Source organism: Rhinichthys klamathensis, unplaced genomic scaffold (genome assembly GCF_029890125.1).
Source record: "Rhinichthys klamathensis goyatoka isolate OS25496 unplaced genomic scaffold, OSU_Roscu_1.1 h1tg000229l_1, whole genome shotgun sequence".
In the NCBI taxonomy this organism is placed as follows: Eukaryota; Metazoa; Chordata; class Actinopteri; order Cypriniformes; family Leuciscidae; genus Rhinichthys; species Rhinichthys klamathensis.
In genome coordinates, this window is record NW_026606753.1 from 1,856,569 (window position 1) to 1,874,829 (window position 18,261).

An 18,261-nucleotide genomic window follows, 5' to 3' on the forward strand; every position below is an offset into this window, starting at 1 on the left:
TTATTTTTATTTTTATTTTTTACTTTTCTAGCAAGCATTTTACATTTTTGCAAATGAAGTAAATATTAGTGAATTTTATTGTGATTTTATTGATAATGTTATTGTTAAAATAAGTTTTAATATGTAGTTTGATATAATGCAACATTTAGTTTTGGCCCAGGGCTGAAAAATGTTTGAGCATCTCTGCTCTAGCGGTTTTCAAATTAGGTTTTAAAAAAAACAAAAGTATCATGTTTAGGGCTGTCAAAAGTTACCTTGTTAAGTTATCTTTAAAATAAGGTTACCATTAAATAAATATGTTTAACATGTTCATTTAAGACACATAACACGCTTACCATATTTGACATTATTACTTTCATTCTCATTTCTAAAGACAAAAATCACGAGATTAATCATGATTATTTTATTCTGTCAACAGCCCTAGTTTTAACAGTAAGAAAAAAGAAAAGAAAAGTACTTATAAAGCATTTCTGAATCCAGTATCACCAGGGGCCACTAAAGACCACAAATACCAGGTCTGTTTATCAGGATGGTGTGGATATAGAATTGTTAGTGTGTTAGCAGGAAACGTTTTTAGTCAAACAATCTTCAAATACATATTGTTAAAAAAACTTTAAGAATAAACACCACGTATGATTTTCTTTTCTTAAATGTATTTGCTCTTATTTTGTATTGAGTGACGGCTGAAGAAAAAAATGATACAAATCACCAATGATCAAATTACATTACATGACGGTGAGTGTTAATAAATGCACTTAACACTAATGAATTGACAACATATTGCTACTGTGACAAACAAATAAAATGCTACAGGTGTTGAAAATATGTGCACATAAAAACCTGTCTATTTACAGAGTATGACAAAAGTTTGGACATTACCATGAGACGATTTCACTTACCAACTTCTGTACATAAAGTACAATTGAATCATTGCTCTAAATGAGCACTGAGACCGAGAGAAAAACAGCTCTGTGGTTTTACCAACATGTGACTTAACTCTAATACTGGGCATTCATAAGCCAAAACAAAACAGCAAACAACTTTGTGAGCATAACAAGAAACAGGCCCATACAGTACAACATTATTAATATAACTGACACAGAAAAGAAATAAACCAATATTGTGTATATAAAATTGCTGATTGAAATTCAAAAGGCATAACATAGAAACAGTGCAGTATTTAGGCTCAAGTATGGAGACAAAAACACTGGGCTAAACAAATTATGCATTTGTGGCCTTCTCATAACTGTCTGGGGAGAAATGAAAACATTCACATTAACATACATGATTATGCTTCAGAGACTAGCGTCACATGGGATATTTTTAAACATTGAGAATAGAGCCAGCTATCTCATTGTGCTCATAAAAGTACTTATAGGAAAACTAACTGTTGGCAGATTCCATAGTCCATGCTAAAAAAGAGTGTCTTAACCATGTTTGATAGAGGGAAACATCTTTCATCTTTTTTTAATCTATCATCTTATGGCCTTAAAATCTTCACACCTACCTTTTTAACATCTCACATAAACTATTTCCAAAATATATAATCAACACTTTCTAATGAATGGGTCTGGTTATTCCAGTAATTTCTGTGAGGACATTTATTGCTACAATGGCATTCTATGGATTTATTGCATATCCGTCTCAATAAATCAATACTATATGGAAATTGCTTTGTGCAAAGGGGTATTGTCATTTAGAAACAGATGAAGACCCTGCCCAAACTGCTTAAACAAAGCTGGAAGAACGGAATTGTCTGGAATGACATTATATTGTGTAGCATTACAGGGATAGTTCAACCAAAAATTCTGTCAAGACTTCTTCTTTCCCTTCTTTTCTGCCCCTCAATTTAATCCATATAGGCGAGACATGATGGCTTTATATTATGAATAGATTTAATTTAGGCTTTTAATCACATTTATCAACAGTTATCAACACACATGCATAGAGCAAATCAAATCTAGTAAACGGAAAGCTCAAACATGCTTTCTTGATAAGCGAGAATCAATGAAGTTTATTTTTGCGTATCACGGAAGCACGTTCAAGCTTCCTGCAAGAACCAGCGAGGTTTGTTCTTGCGCGACAAGCAAGTACTGTTAAGCTTCAAGTTTAGCATATTTGTTTGATCAACTTTTATATGTGAATAAAAGACCAAATTAAATCTGTTCATCGTTTAAAGCGAGCATGCCTCTTCAGACGACTTGGATTATGCCACTCGATTCATATGGACTACCTTACAATGTCTTTTACAATTTTTTTAAAGCATCAACATTTTGGTTGAATAGACTTTCAATGGAGGACAGCAATATCTCAGGTTTCATGAACAAATATCTTCATTTGTGGTTCGAAGATGAACAAAAGTCACAAAAAATGAACATGGATTTGGAACGACATGGGGGTTTTTGGGTGAACTATCACTGTAAAGTTTGTTTTCACTGGAATTAATGGAATAGCCAAACTCGTTAATTAGAAGGTGGTTTCCATACTTTTGCCCATATAATGCAGCATCTCATTCATCTCAGCCAATTTAAAAATAATAACATTGAAAATTGAGACTAAAGATATAAAACATCTCTCTGGAAATTGTGGATGGTAAATATTACAGGTAAAGTAAATGAACAAAAGCCATGAGTAGAAATGAAAAGTTGGAACTGAGCTGAATCTATGCTACTTTTTGACTGTTACATCTGACAGCTCCACCACCCTCAATCCTGAGATCTGAATGGCCAGTTCTCAAAATGGCACTGGGAAAGCAGACATTAGGGTTTTGAATGAACTTTTGCATCTATCTATGGCGTGACTCTAACAGGTCTTCATTTTCAAGATCCTTTGAGTGCTCTGATCAGGGGACAATCCTAGCACTGAAGTTTGCGAATACTGCGGGAAATTCTCTTAAACTCCCGCTGACCCTTCTGCCAGCGCTTCAGTGATGTGATGACTAAATGTCCATCCATCTTCTGGCCCATCACCAGATAAGCAGCGTTGATGTCATTCATTTCGTCGCACACACACTGAAGACCATCTTTCAGCCAAAGCACTGTCTTCTTGAGGTCACGCTCAGTGACGCCACCATTTAGCTTGTAGATAGTCTTGCTCTTGGTTTCTGGAATGATCTTTGTGTCGCCATTCATGTAGGAGATCTCCTTGACTTTGATCTTTAAAGCTAGTGAGTGAATATTATTGAAGGTTGAGGACAATGGATATAAACAACTGCTTAAATTCATTGCAAACTATATATATATATATATATATATATATATATGTGTGTGTGTGTGTGTGTGTGTGTGTGTGTGTGTGTGTGTGTGTGTGTGTGTGTGTGTGTGTGTGTGTGTGTGTGTGTGTGTGTGTGTGTGTGTATACAGTTCAAGCATTTTTCAGTTTATACAGTAAATCAGTGTTTGACTTTGTAAAGAAAAATGCAGACACTGCTATTTTTTTGAACAGCCTAATATTCCTTTTTCTTCACTTTCTATAAAGTAATAACAAATTTGATACATTTTTCTTCATGTTTTGATTTAGAATAGAATGTGCAGTGTTCCCAATGCATTTATGTATATTGAAATTTAAACAGACTGCTATTATTTTGAACACAACTGTATAACCTTTTGGTTTTTCTGAACACTTAAAAATAAACGTTCCTCAGTAATTCTTTGCAGATCATTTTCTCATTTTCACATAGTCTGCTGAAGAGTATTAAGATGTCTGAGAGTCCATCTTAAGCCAGCGAAGAACAGTAAAACAGCCTTTGCTGGTTTAAGCAGGGTTTTCAGCAACTATATGGTTTTTTGGAGAACTTTTTTTTTTTTAAAGGTTCTTCAAGTTTTTGATCTCTTTAAAGCACCAGATGGTTTTCAAAAGAACAAGAAAACAAAAAGTCCCTTGTGGAAATTAAAGGGATAGTTCATGTTAGCTCACCCAAAAATGAAAATGCTGTTATGATTTACTCCTGTATGCATTTTGTTCTTTTGTAGAACACAAAAGAAGGAATTCTGAGAAATGTCTCATGGCCAGTTTTTTTCTTCTTATTCCCCATACAATTAAGTCACATCAAGTGTTGTTTTGGACCCCAGTTGCTTTCATTTTATAGGAAAAAAGGAGTTGAAATATTATACAAAATATCTTATTGTGTGTTCTGCACAAGAAAAAAAAGAAAGAAAGTAATACATGTTTGAACATGAGGGTCAGTTAATGATCTTAATTTTTGGGTGAATATGGCTCATATATAGCAGGCTGCATCACCCATTTAGGTAATAAGAAACCTTTATTTTTAATAAAGCAGAGATACCGCTACATTAGCTAATTCAGATGCTTAAAGCAAACATAAAACATACAGTATCCTTACCGAAGTCATTTTTGCACAGGCTGTCCACAATTTCATTGTCATTCTCAGGCTTTTCTTTGCAGGCATCACACACCTTTGGAACTGAACAAAAAAAAAAAAAAGAGAAAAAATATCAACATATCAATAAAGGTAAAGGAGATGCATCTAAAAAGTGACTTAAACTTTCATACCTTCCTTGGTAACTGGCACTAAGGCATCTGCACCAGCGGGTGGTATGCACAGGTCATTATCCAGAGGGAAGCGATCGCAGTCCAGCATGTCCGGCCAAGGAAACCCAAAAGCGGCCATCACTGGAGCGCAGCCGCTCTTCACGTTCTCACACAGTGACCTGCACGGCTGAATCGTCTCGTCCAGATCATCCAGACACACCGGAGCGAACAGAGAGCAGAGAAACTTCTTGGTGTCCGGATGGCACTGTTTCTGCACCAGAGGGGTCCAGGAAGATGCCTGCTGCAGAACCTCGTTCATGGTTTCGTGTCCGAGGAGGTTAGGCAGACGCATGTCCGTGTACTCGATGTCATGGCACAGGAGCAGGTTTGCAGGTATGGGTTTGCAGTTGCTCTTTTTCTGAAAGAGCTCTGGCTGATCAAAGGCGTATAATCCATGAAGCGCATCCAGATATCCAGGTAAGGTAAGCGTAACCAGCAGTGCCAGATACGCGCGCATCTTTATTTCAGTTTTGCGGAGACAGAAGTCTTACGAGGTGTTATGGATAACTGAATTCTCTTCTGTGCCAACCTGTTCTCTTAGGAAAGTCTGGGCGGAGCGAGAGAAGGCGCTCAGATGTCCACAGTTGTTGCGCTGTTTCCTGCATTTGATTTCACAACCTAGTTAGTTAGATGCACACCTAGACATCGCTTTTGGTCATCGAATGTTCGAACGGCGAAATAAATTCCTGCATTTGTGAAAAATGTTTCCTCCCAACCAACGAAAGCATGTTCTAAGAACGTTTTGCTAACAAATGTTATAAAAACGTTAGGCTATTTTCTGTTCTATGTAGCCTACGTTCAAAACGGACCCAAACCTTACAAAAAGATTATTCAAGCGCGCTATTCTTCTTCATCTTCATCTTACAAACTAGAAGTATGTATGGCCTAAGATTTTTACTTTTTATGTACTTTTCAGACATATAAAACAAAATTATACAAGTGGCTTATTCTTCTTTTTGTAGCCTACTTCTATTTCATAAGAAACACTTACAAAAAAATTAAAAAAAGGTTAAAAAAAGTTTTTTTTTTTTTTTTTGCAGTGATGTCATTGGGTTCCCCAAAGAACCTTTCAGTGAACAGTTTTCATGGAACCATATAAGCTAACAAAGAGCCTTTATTTTTAAGAGCAGATTGTTAAATGGTTAGTTCACCCAAAAATTAAAATGCTGTCATAATTACTCACCCTCATGTTGTTCCAAACCCGTAAGACTTTCGTTCATCTTCAGAAAACAAATGAAGATCTTTTTGATGAAATCTGAGAGCTTTCTGACCCTTCATTGACAGCTACACAACTATCAATTTGAGGCTTCAAAAAGTTTATAAAGAGATCGTAAAACTAATCCATATGAATTGAGCGGTTAAATCCAAATTTTCTGAAGAGACACAATCGCTGTATATGATGAACAGATTGAATTTAGGCTTTTATTCTCATATAAACATTGATCAGTGCTCAAAAGTGCTGCGTAACACGAGAACGAACCTCATTGGTTCTGGCACATCAAGCAAACATGCTTGAGCTTCCGTTTACCACAACTAATGTGTGAGTTGATGAATATTTAAATGTGAATAAAAGCCTAAATTCAATCTGTTCATCATATGTGTCTCTTCAGAATATTTTGACTAAACCACTGAATTCATATGGATTAGTTTTTTTACGATCTCTTTATGAACTTTTTTGTAGTAGTTGCGTAGCTGTCAACAGAGGGGCAGAAAGCTCTCAGATTTCATCAAAAAGATCTTCATTTGTGTTCCGAAGATGAACGAATGTCTTACGGGTTTGGAACGACATGAGGGTGAGTAATTAATGACAGGATTTTCATTTTAAGGTGAAGATTTACATCGACTTATTTAAATGACTTGATGATGATGATGATGATGAGGATTATGATGATAAAGCACTTACACAGTCATATTACTATGACCATATTTCATATGAAAATATGCAAGATATCCATTCTCTTTTCTTTTCAAGTGATCAATTGATTTATGAGTTGCTGTAAGGCTTTCATTTGGTAGGTGCATAATTCATATTCTTTGGTGAATGATTCTTTGGTCTTTACCCTTTTCACACTCACGGTCATCTGTCATCATTAAGGCACAATATGAGAAGTTCATAAGTTTATACAATATGGCTAACATTTTTCATCTAGCTATATATATGTGTGGGCATGTGTGTGAAGTGAAAATGAGAAAGAATGAGAATGATGGAGAAAACAAGAGAAAGAGAGCTGTTGAGTGAAACTGAACTCCTGCAATAGATCTGGTTCCTGCTTCATTCATCACTCTGTACGGTCCAGTTTTAAGCCACTGAGTGGGTCACACAAACAAACCCTTTCTCATCTCAAGACAGCCTCCCCCCCTCGTCCCTCTAGAGCTAAAGGAAGCTTAGAGTTGACAGCGACAATTCTGAACCACATAATTTGTTAAGTGAAGACAAAGGTTCTTTATAGTGGAAAAAAGGTTATTTTTAGATTATTAAAATGTTCTTCACACTAAGAAAAAATGTCCATCACTAAATCAAAATCAAAATGCCATCTCTGCAAAAATCATTTTGAATCCTTTTTTAAGAGTGTATAAAGAACCTTTTGTTGAATGGAATGGATCCATGGATGTTTAAGGTTCTTCATGGAACCATGTAGATGCCAATAAAAAACATTATTTTTAAGAGTGCATTGTAATGGTCTGGGTGCATGTTATTTTAAGACCCATGTTTAGGGTTTCCTCAAGTCTTGCATTTGTGAGGAGAATGACGAAGGCAAATATATGCTGTGCCATTCTGTTCCGGTTTATGCCTTAAAACAAAAAAACAATTGTTAACGGCAACCTGTGTCATGTGGATCAACACACTATAGGTTACAGTATGTAGCATTGTTAAGACACATTTTTTTAGATCTGTCTTGTCACCAGGTAACTGAGTAACAGTTTCTCCTGAAGTCCTTGTGGAGAAATTCCCCTAAGGCTTCTAAAGGTCATAGGTTCAGAGGCCCCCATTAAATACAGGTTAGCTGCTGGGGTTTCCCTTCTTTGGGATCCTGCTGGGAAGAAGTAGTCATTTAAAGGCTTGTTTCAAGCTGTAAAGTGATAGCCCATGGTCTCTATGACGATAAGACAAGTTTTGCTCTCTAGGAGATCTGTGTCCTCCATTTGCCCTTTTGTTGTGCTTATGTTGTGTGTATGTGTCAATATTTGTCTGTCTAGCCAGAGTAGAGAGGTTACTAATATTGATTAGATACCAGATGGTGTCTTCTAAAGTTTGGATCATTCAGGGTCTCATTTTTATGAGCATTACCGACAATGCAGTTTTTTTGTTTTGTTTTTTTATCAGTGAAACGGTTCTTATTTACAATCAAGTGTTCAGGTGTTGAACAGTCTAACATCAACTGCTTTAACTAAACCTTGTGTTAGACAGCTTAAAAACTGGTTTAAATAAATTGAAATATCAGTGTTGCTGGTTTAATAAATCTCCTTTCACCAAAATTACATAATGTTTACAAAAATCATGGTGAAATTTCATGGTGAAGCTTGAGTTTGATTTAAAAATGGTTTCTTATCAGATTTACTCAATGCTTTTGACCCTAGAGCCATTCAGAATTGAATTAATAATGTCTTTTAACTCTTTCCCCGTCGTTGACGGAATTTTCCAAGTGGTGCTCACTGCAGGGCCAAATGACCAGCTCCACCCCCTCTCTGGACGTCATGGGTTGAGCTATAGTCCAGCTCCACCTCTGTGGATCTAATGGGTGGAGGGAAAGAGTTATGGGCAGGGTTAGGGTGTGGATGGACCTTGCTTATGCACATTGTATTATTTGAAAGAGTCTATTTATACTATTGTAAATAGCTCCGCCCACATATCTGGTTGGGCCAAACAAAACTACTTTTAGCAATAGTGTAGGGATAAGGCGCATCATAGAAGCTTTTGACGATAACTGACCAGAGTTCGAATTCGCCTTTTGCCGAACTCGCTTTACTCCCTTTTCCCATCACATATCGGACTGGAAAGGCATTTATTTCCAATAAAAATGAAGAAAATATTAGAAAAGTGTAAATAAAGTGTCTAACGTGTGTTTAATAATAAAGTGTTTATCGGTTAGGGGTAGATGTAGGGAGGGCTTTATTGTCCCAATAAGGCGGCATCCATTTAACAATTGTAATAGCCTAAATATAATAATTTACTCTATACACTTGCATGCTATTTAATGTACAACAACACTGAGCTGCAAATAGTAGGCTATCTGTCTCTATTTATAAGTAGCCTATAAATAGCAACTATTTACACAATGCAAAGAAAATACTGCCATAAGAAAATATTTTTTTTACATAGAGTAAATAGAATCTATCGCTATTTTCATTTAGTGTACAAATCTATTGCTACTTAAACTAAGCGTAAATAGCATCTATCTCTAAGAAAATATGCTACTGTAAATAGAATCTATTGCTATTTAAACTTAGTAGCATATATTTGAACTTAGTGCAAATAGCCGCTGCCAAAAAAAGAATGCATGAAGCTTGAATAAAACGGGTTATTATGTTTAAATGAAGAGGCTTTGTTGCAGGTTGAGATATTCATACAACAAAATATTCTGGGGGCCATGGAAGTTTTTTGAAAATGATCAAAGATGCTGGTGGTAGCTGGCAACATTCTTTAACTTGTGGGGAAAGAGTTGAAATCCAGAAAATAAGATGCTGCAATTGGAATTTGAACATAAGTAAAAATAAAATGTATTGAAATTCTCAAAAAATTTATATTTGTTCATTCTCATTGCTAGAAAAACAGTTTGTCAAGACAAACTTTGAATGTTAGTTTAACAAAGACTTGCTTGAAAGTTCTTTGTGGAAAAAGGTTTAAAGGCTTGAAGTGTAAAAAATGAAAATGATGCCATAATTTACAGTATTCACCCTTATGATGTTCCAAACCTATATGACTTTCTTCGGTATTTTATATTAGTTATTAGTTGTTGTTGTTGTATTTTCAATACAAAGAAACTTGATGGTCACCAAAATAGTTTGGTTCAAAATATCTTTTGTATTCTGCAGAAGAAATGCCAAGAAAAGTATCCTATTAACTTTCCTAAACTATTTAAAAGTGTATGCTTAACAAACAGAGATAATTAACTACTAATTAACAACCAATTAAAAAATGTAACCTGTGATGTTAAGTGATTGCTAGTTCGTCTCCAAAAGGAACAAGCCAAAAAGATTAAAGATTGAATATGTTTTAATAAACAAAGTATGGCTAAAGCTATAACACAGTTGCAACCATCTGACATGATATTTTTTAAATACATATTTCTTTTTAAAAATGTATGAAATGTTATTTTCATATGTGTAGCATGAATTGTATGTATTAGTCTTTGGTCAGTTGTGTTTCTCCTTAGAGTCAGTGCAGGGTTAAAAGCTGTCTTCGGACCAGTTTTGAGATATAACCTTCACCTTCAGCCTTCATAGCTGACAGGAGGTTCTCATTAATGTGCCCATGAGAAAATGAGAGCCAGCTTGCAGCAGTTCAGCATCTTACATCTGTACCTCTCTAACCTATGCGTCTCTCTCTTTCTTTCTTTCTTTCTTTCCTCAACTTCCAACTGCATTACGCATCACTATTTCCATAATACATTTTTCTAATCAAGATTCACATGTCAGGCCACTGTCATAAATAATTAGAGAACGTATGCTTTCTCTGCCTGTGACCCTGCAGAGGCTAAATCGGTTTGGAGAATGGATGGATGTACTTTCTGGCAAGACCAATTGGGCCTTTGATAGTTAAACATCTTCTAGTGTAAGTTCAGTTCTTTAGCGTATTTATTTCTTGACATTAAAGTACTTTTTCTTTTTCAAATAGGGTGGTCAAATAACAGGAAAGTATGTTGGCTCATACAAACAGTAAATGCTGCCAGCAGTTGTTATTATGGGGTAAATATTTTGTTTCCCAAAGGGCACACAGCAATCATAATGTAACAATTGCATATTTTTCTCATAATTGTTTCTTTGAAATGAATATTCGGTGTTGCTTGTGGTAAAAGAGTCAAAATTTCCGGTAAGATAAATATGTTTTTACTTTGTAAAATGAAAGTAAGTTGTATGGTGATATCTTCAATTGTATGAGATCATCAAAAAGGGGAACTTGTTATTTTCCAAAGACCAGAAAAAAGATACTTGCATGCAGGTCAATGAAACTCTTGTTTTTTGTTGTTGTCTGGATCTATTCATTTATTCAAAATTTTACACATGCTATGACTAGAGATCTTCTATTAACTTCTATGATTATTTTTATTTAAATTTAAATTAAAGTAAAATTCTGATATTTTTAATATGTGCCACAAATTCAAAATGGTCAATGTGATACAAATGTCCATATAATAATGAAGAAAAAAGGCTCATTAAAAGAATAAAAAAAAGACACATTTATATTATTACAACAGAAAAATTTTTTACTCTTTAAATATTATTTTCAGAGAAAAAACATTTTAACAATTTTGTCTCCCAAGGTCTATTGAAAATCAGGGCTGCATTTCTCAGAAGCATTGTGAGCTAAGTTGATCATAGAGACCACTGTTGGCAATGGTTCTACGATCACCGTAGGCTTAGGATGCTTTTTGGTTGCACTTTATTTTACAGTTCAATACTTACATGTACTTTCAGTACATGCTTGCCTAAGAAAGTATACCCAGTAATAATTAACTACATTAAGGTTAGGTTTTTGTGTAGGTTCAGGGTTAGTACCACTCTACATGTACATGTGGAATGGCATTGTGAAATAAAGTGTTACCAATATTATGTTATAACTTTTACTTTTGACACTACCTGACATTACATTTAACCATATTAAATCAACATAACATACCAAGATTACTTTTCTAACAAAGTGGAACGTGTTTGAAACTAGATTTCCTTTTCCTTATTGTGAACACTTTTAATTGTCATTCAGGGAATGTGGCGGATTAACTGTGGATGAGGTCTAAAGATTCAGCAGAGGGCATTAGCACTCATGTGGACTGTGTCTCCCCTGCTGGGAAGGAAAAGGGCAGTTTAGAGAGAGAAATAAGCTGCAGCCCTAACAAGCTTGTTAGTGTCAGTCTCGGCTCTGCACAGCTTGAGCTGAAGAATTCAATCACACTGCAAACGTATTAATGTAACTGAAGTTCCATGTAGTCATAGAGATTGTGCTTACATGCTGTAATTCAAAAATACCCCTCAATAACACATACAGAGAACTGGGAGGTAATTGAGTCAGCATGTAACCAATGGCAGTATAGACTGAATGACTAATGTGGGAAGACTTTCTGCATGTGTGTCTGCATATGTGAGTGAATGTGTCTTTTGATTTTTTTTTCAAAAGCAGGCCTATATGAGATTAATTTTATTGCTCAAGGTTCTAGTCATTTCTTTCGTAAGTTAAATCTGTAAGTCAAAGTCTGGTCTACACTGAGAAAAACAAACAAACACAAACTGTGCATGTGTTCTTGTTCACTGGTTAGCGAAGTATGAAATTCAGAGGGGCTTATATACCATGTTACCAATTATATGTTATATACCATGCTATATTATATTACCATGCTGTTTGTTCTTGGCCCGCAGATAGATACACAGATTAATATATTTAGCTTCTCTTCAAAGTAGATGAGATTTCAGTATACAAGTTTAAATCACATACAGTACCACCAATAGAAAAAAAAAAAACTTTTTTACAACATTTATTAATCTATGTTAATGTTCATACATATACATACTAGTTTTCAATGGTTCATTTATGTCTGTTCATACAGTGTTTGTAATTTTTACAGAAAAAATCCTATAAAACCTTGTCATATACTGTACCGTGGAAAAGTTTTAAATGGTTTAACATTGCATCATATGTAATTTTACTGTAAAATAGTGTTAAAATATTGTTTTTTGGAATTAAAAACTTTGATTTACCTAAAAATTTACAGTGAAAAACAACAAAAGGACAGATGTACCTTGTGACACATCACATACGATTATTTTATATAAACAATTTTGTTTCTTCTTATTTTTGTCATAAGTAATCTGTTAATCTGGTATTTTGTTACATTTTCTGTTATTTAGTTAATTTCTATTGTATTATTTTAGTGTTGTGTATTACTCTGATGGAGTTTTGTGGACAGGCCACATGCCACTTACGATGAACTCTGATTCATCATTAGGTTTTCTACCACCTGGTGGTTATCTGTACATTTTAAAGTAATAGTTCAGGTAGACTGATAATGTGGTAGTTCAAGTAGACCGGTAAATGAACAGTATTTGTAGTAGGTGTGAGTTGTAAAATATACAGGCTCCAGTTTTTTTTTACCGTAAAGTTCATGGTATTGTTAATGTTACTTTATAGAACTTGTTTAACACTAACCTAGAATAATAAATGTTGAAAAAGTATTGTTCATTGTTATTTTTATGTTAATGATTGCATTAACTAACAAACATAATCCTAAAGGAGAGATTCACCAAAAACCTTTTATCTTTATAAAATGATCTTTGTCAGCTCATATCACAGTGAAATGTTCGGAATGTTCAGTGTAAGACATGCCAATGCACAAATGTCTGTGACCTCTCACCTGTGAGTCTTCAATGTCATAAAGTGTCTTTGTGAATGACTGTGTTCCCTAACATCTGTTGTACTTGAGATTTGCTCTTGGTAAGTATATCAGAAATGAAACTTCAACAAAGGCTTACTTTTTAACTCATCAGAACAATAAGAGGAATACAGGAGTTCTCTATTAAAATGAAGGCTGGATGGTAGTTACAGAAAAGGGATGAACTGCGGTTTTCTGGGCTGATACAAGAATGTATTTCATAGAATAGTCTGGAATAGCGAATGTCAAAGTTCAACAAAATCATCCACTGCATATAGAGTGTTAAATGGTCTGCAATGTGACCCAAGGTGACCCGGGGCATTCCTGAGTATTGCGTTGTGGGTAAATAAAGCCTGGCATCCATAAGAGTTTGCCTGGTGGCAAAAAAGGGTTTACAGGCATCAGCCAAACGACCTGGTGATACATGAGGCAAAACAGACACTCAGTAACCCCCACCTACTGTCTCACACATGTGCACACATTTATTCTGTTATGACTGTGATGTATTTAAACCAAAGCTACACTACACAAGGCATGCAAAGAGAGTATATTCATCATTGCATGGTCATTTGAAAGATGTATTGCTGAATATATATTTTGTTTGGTTTTGTTGCTGTAGACAGGACTGTTGGGACTGCATTAATCAAATTGATATCCGGACAAAGCTTTTAATCTAGATTATATTGTTTTAAAGGAGAACTCCGGTCAATTTTAACATTGAGCTCATTTTTTTTGTACATTTGGAGTGCTGTCAGTACAGACAAAAACGACAAAAATCGGTGTTGCCTACACCGTGTTATCCTCTTTTTAAAATTCGCACCCTGTTGACTTTAATGGGGCAAGTTCTAAACCTGCTTTTAGCCTCTTAACAAACTTAATATGTCATTACAAGTGCACAGCCATGATGTGAGTGGTGTTATTAAGAGTGACCACGGTCAATCTGACTGCAGTAGATGTGCAAGATATTAATAAAAATGATGTTAATTCAGCCAGCTCACATACCTGTATTTACTTCCTGTTTTCGTTCGAAGTCCACAGTAGTCGATTGTCGAGTTCGCGCGCGCGATCATTAGTTATATTAGTTACCAATGATCGCGCGCGCGAACTCGACTTGGACTTCTAACGCTCTCTGGAACATAAAATAACAGACAAGGTTATAATCAAAGAAATTTAGAAAATAAATGATTTTCTACTAAGGGGTTGCTTTTACATCTTGGCGATCAAAAAATGAAAAAAATTAATTCGTCTGTGATTTTGCTATCATGCAAAAACACTTTAAACAAGCAAAAAAAAAAAAAAAAAAAAGCAGGCTATATTCATTGCTCCAAACTGTGATGAATTTAGTTGTAGAAGAGTGTTGGGTGACAAGATCTAATAAAAACGGTAATGCTCGCAGTTTCAGAACTTGTGGGCCAGACTGAACTAGTAAAATGACTTTTGATCTATGGGACATTTTCCTTTAATCTATTGTAGTGTTTTGTAATCAATGTTCATGCTAAGTGCTATCACAAGGTCACCATTTTCCTCTTCTTGTATCACTTCAAGTCAAGTGTTGCACATAATGAAACTTGCTTTCATCAAGCTGCTGCTGCATGTTGAAGTGTTTGAGTTAAAGTGGCTGTTTGATTATTATGACAAGGCATGATGAATGATTTTGCAGTGGCTTGAAGTCCCACAGCATGAAGGCTTCTGGGAGTCAGGGTAATTTCTTTGTTGTTTTTCTTTAGCCAGAAGGCTTTTCCTCTGACTAACTAAACTTGGTACATTTGGGCAGTATGACAAAAAGGAGATTATCATCTTTGGCCCTGTCCCAAATGGCACACTTCATGTGCACTTGCAGTCTTGTGAACTTACAATGGCCGCCGTGTGCACATGTCCATTAATACGGTGGCCCAGTAGTGCACAACACAACGAAATTTAAAAAGCAAACAAGTTCACAACACAACGAAATGAATCCACAACACAACGGAAATGAGCCACAACACAATGGAAAATGTACAACACAACGGAAATGAGCCACAGCACAACGGAAAATGTACAACACAACGGAAATGAGCCACAGCACAACGGAAATTGTACAACACAACGAAATAAAGCCGCAACACAACGGAAATGCTCCCGACCACTAGAGGGCTCTCGGAGCGAGGTAAAGTTACTTTTCCTTGTCATTGTTCTATATAGTCGGCAGTCTTAATATATCAATACCACGATTAGTTTTGACAGTATGTAACCATTGCATATCGACATAAAATATACTTCAAAATCACCTATATAAATTATAGCTGCGTATTTATACCCGAGAATGCTTTGACGCGCTACCAGAGTGCATGATCCACCAGTTCCACCAAGTGGTTAAAACGTATAATTTATTGTAATATAATTTGATAAATAAAAATAAAAATCATTTGGTGAATTACAGAATTACAGGAAGGTATTGGCACAATTTCACATGTAATACGTCAGTCTGGTTACTAGGAACCTACCACAAGCTTTGGGACATAAAAAAAAAAAAAACCTTTAGGTGAATTACAGTAGGCCTACTGTTTTTACAAAAAAACAAATTGTGTACTGTGCATACAGGGATCTATTGGCACAATTTCACCTGTTGTAAGTCTGGTTAATAGGAACTACAACCTTTGAAACATGATAAAAGAAAAAAAAACTTTATTACAGAATTTCCTGAAAAATAATTGTTTACTGTAAATAAATGAAGGGAGGTATTGGAAAAAAAGTCAGCTGTAGTAAATCAGTCTACTATCATTACAATCAAGCTTTGGATTTTGAACATGTCCGTTTTTGAATGTTAATTTTAATTAATACAAATTATACATTTTAACAACATGGAGGAATTTATCGTGCTCCGAGAACCCTCTAGTGGTCGGGAGCATTTCCGTTTTGTTGCGGCTTTATTTCGTTGTGTTGTACATTTTCCGTTGTGTTGTGGCTTATTTCCGTTGTGTTGTACATTTTCCGTTGTGTTGTGGCTCATTTCCGTTGTGTTGTACATTTTCCGTTGTGTTGTGGCTTATTTCCGTTGTGTTGTACATTTTCCGTTGTGCTGTGGCTTATTTCCGTTGTGTTGTACATTTTCCGTTGTGTAGTGGCTCATTTCCGTTGTGTTGTGGATTCATTTCGTTGTGTTGTGGCTTAATTTCGTTTTGTTGTGAACTTATGTTTGCTTTTTAAATTTCTTTGTGTTGTGCACTACTGGGCCACCGTACATGGTGACAGGTGGTCACGAACGGAACGCCCCTTTTGGGGACAATATGCACCCTCGATGTGCACTTTTGCCCAAGCAGCAAGCCTGCGATCTCCGCAGCAGACTTCTACTCGACAGGAAAGCAGCATCAAATATGTGTGGTCTAGGAGGAAGATCGCGAGGGCTTATAGGGTCCATTTGGGACAGGACCTGTGTTTGGCTGTTTGTCATCTTTGTTCACCTAAAAGTAAAAATGTATGCAAATAAAATTTATATATTTAGTTTGAAAAACGTTCAGAGTAATATTAATGTGGTTTTGTTAGAAAAAGAATATAATAATAATAATACATTTTATTTAAAGGCGCCTTTCATGGCACTCAAGGACACCTTACAAAATACATAAAAAAGACAGTAAACAATCAATCCAGTACAGCAACAAACATTAAATCACATAAAAGCCTGCCTAAACAGATACGTTTTAAGTCGAGATTTAAAAACTGAGAGACTAAAACTGTTGCGAACTTTTACCGGAAGAGAGTTCCATAAACGGGGAGCAGCATAGCCAAAAGCTTGTGACCCCATAGAAGTTCGAGTGCGTGGCAGAACAAGAGTAAGTGCAGAATATAAGCAGATCTTAGACTACGGGAAGGAGTGTGTATATGAAGAAGATCTTGAAGATATGGAGGAGCCAAATTGTTAAGTGCTTTGTAAGTTAAAAGTACAATTTTAAAATTTACATGGAATTTGACTGGGAGCCAATGCAACTTCCGTAAAACAGGAGAAATGTGTTGGAAGATGGAAGTTTTGGTAATGACTCGAGCTGCAGCATTTTGTACTAACTGTAATTTATGAAGAGATTTGGAAGGAAGCCCATAAAACAAAGCATTACAAAAGTCGATTCTTGACGTTACAAGAGCATGCACAAGCGTGGCAGTACTCTTGAGAAAAAGGACAGGACGCAGACGATTTATATTGCGAATATGGAAGAATGCAGAACAGGTAACACTATTTATGTGAGATTCAAAAGACAGTTGTGTCAAGAATGACACCCAAACTTTTAACCTGATTCGACAGAGGAACAGAACACTTATCAATTACCATAGAAGAAATATTCGACTTACTTATTGTATTTTTTGAACCAACAAGAAGAATTTCTGTTTTACTGCTGTTCAATTTTAGAAAATTACTTGAAAACCAATTTGTTTATTCACTTAAGCACTCAACAAGAGCATAAGTATTGATAGAAGACCAGCATCAGCCGCTAGTAATACATCATTAGAAATCTTTACAAGTGCAGTTTCAACACTGTGAAAAGCACGGAACCCTGATTGTAACTGCTCATATAAACTATTGCAAGAGAGATGTTCGCGGAGCTGAAGAGCAACAATTTTTTCCAGGATTTTTGACAAAAACGGCAGATTTGAAATAGGTCGAAAATTAGAAAAATTCTTTGTGTCTGTCCCAGGTTTCTTAAGAATAGGTGTTTTGACTGAGTTATGTTACAATCAGGGTTTGGTGAAATCAATTGCTGGTGGATGTGTTCAATTTTCTTATTAAAAAAGAGCATAAATGCTTCACACAATTCTGTAGAGTTTATATGCCACTTAGGACACTCAGGAGGCTTTAAAATAGTGTTAACCAATAGAGATTTTTGGTTTCCTACACCAGATCCAATTAAACCTGCATAATAATCTGATTTCGCTGTGGAAAGTGCAGTCTTGTAAACTTGCATGTGATCAGCATACAAATCTTTATGAACTACAAGTCCAGTCTTGGAATACAAGCGTTCTAGTCGACGCCCCTTGACTTTTAGCAGACGAAGATTCGATGTAAACCAGGGTGCAGAGTTGACAAACGAAACATTCCTGGTTTTAAATGGGGCACAAGTGTCAAGGATCATTTGAAGGTTGTCGTTATAATACTGGATTA

At 35.6% G+C, this 18,261-nt stretch overlaps 1 protein-coding gene across 1 annotated transcript; it reads right to left on the reverse strand.

Moving 5' to 3' along the window:
• Positions 1–2,128: 2,128 nt before the first annotated feature.
• Positions 2,129–5,134, reverse strand: sfrp2 (secreted frizzled-related protein 2). Its single transcript, XM_056265109.1, has 3 exons — positions 4,513–5,134; positions 4,343–4,423; positions 2,129–3,163 (listed from the first exon to the last, which is right to left on the reverse strand). Exons 1-3 carry the CDS (start codon positions 5,006–5,008, stop codon positions 2,856–2,858), a joined length of 885 nt encoding a protein of 294 aa, XP_056121084.1. The 5' UTR covers positions 5,009–5,134; the 3' UTR covers positions 2,129–2,855.
• Between the last annotated feature and the right edge of the window lie 13,127 nt (positions 5,135–18,261).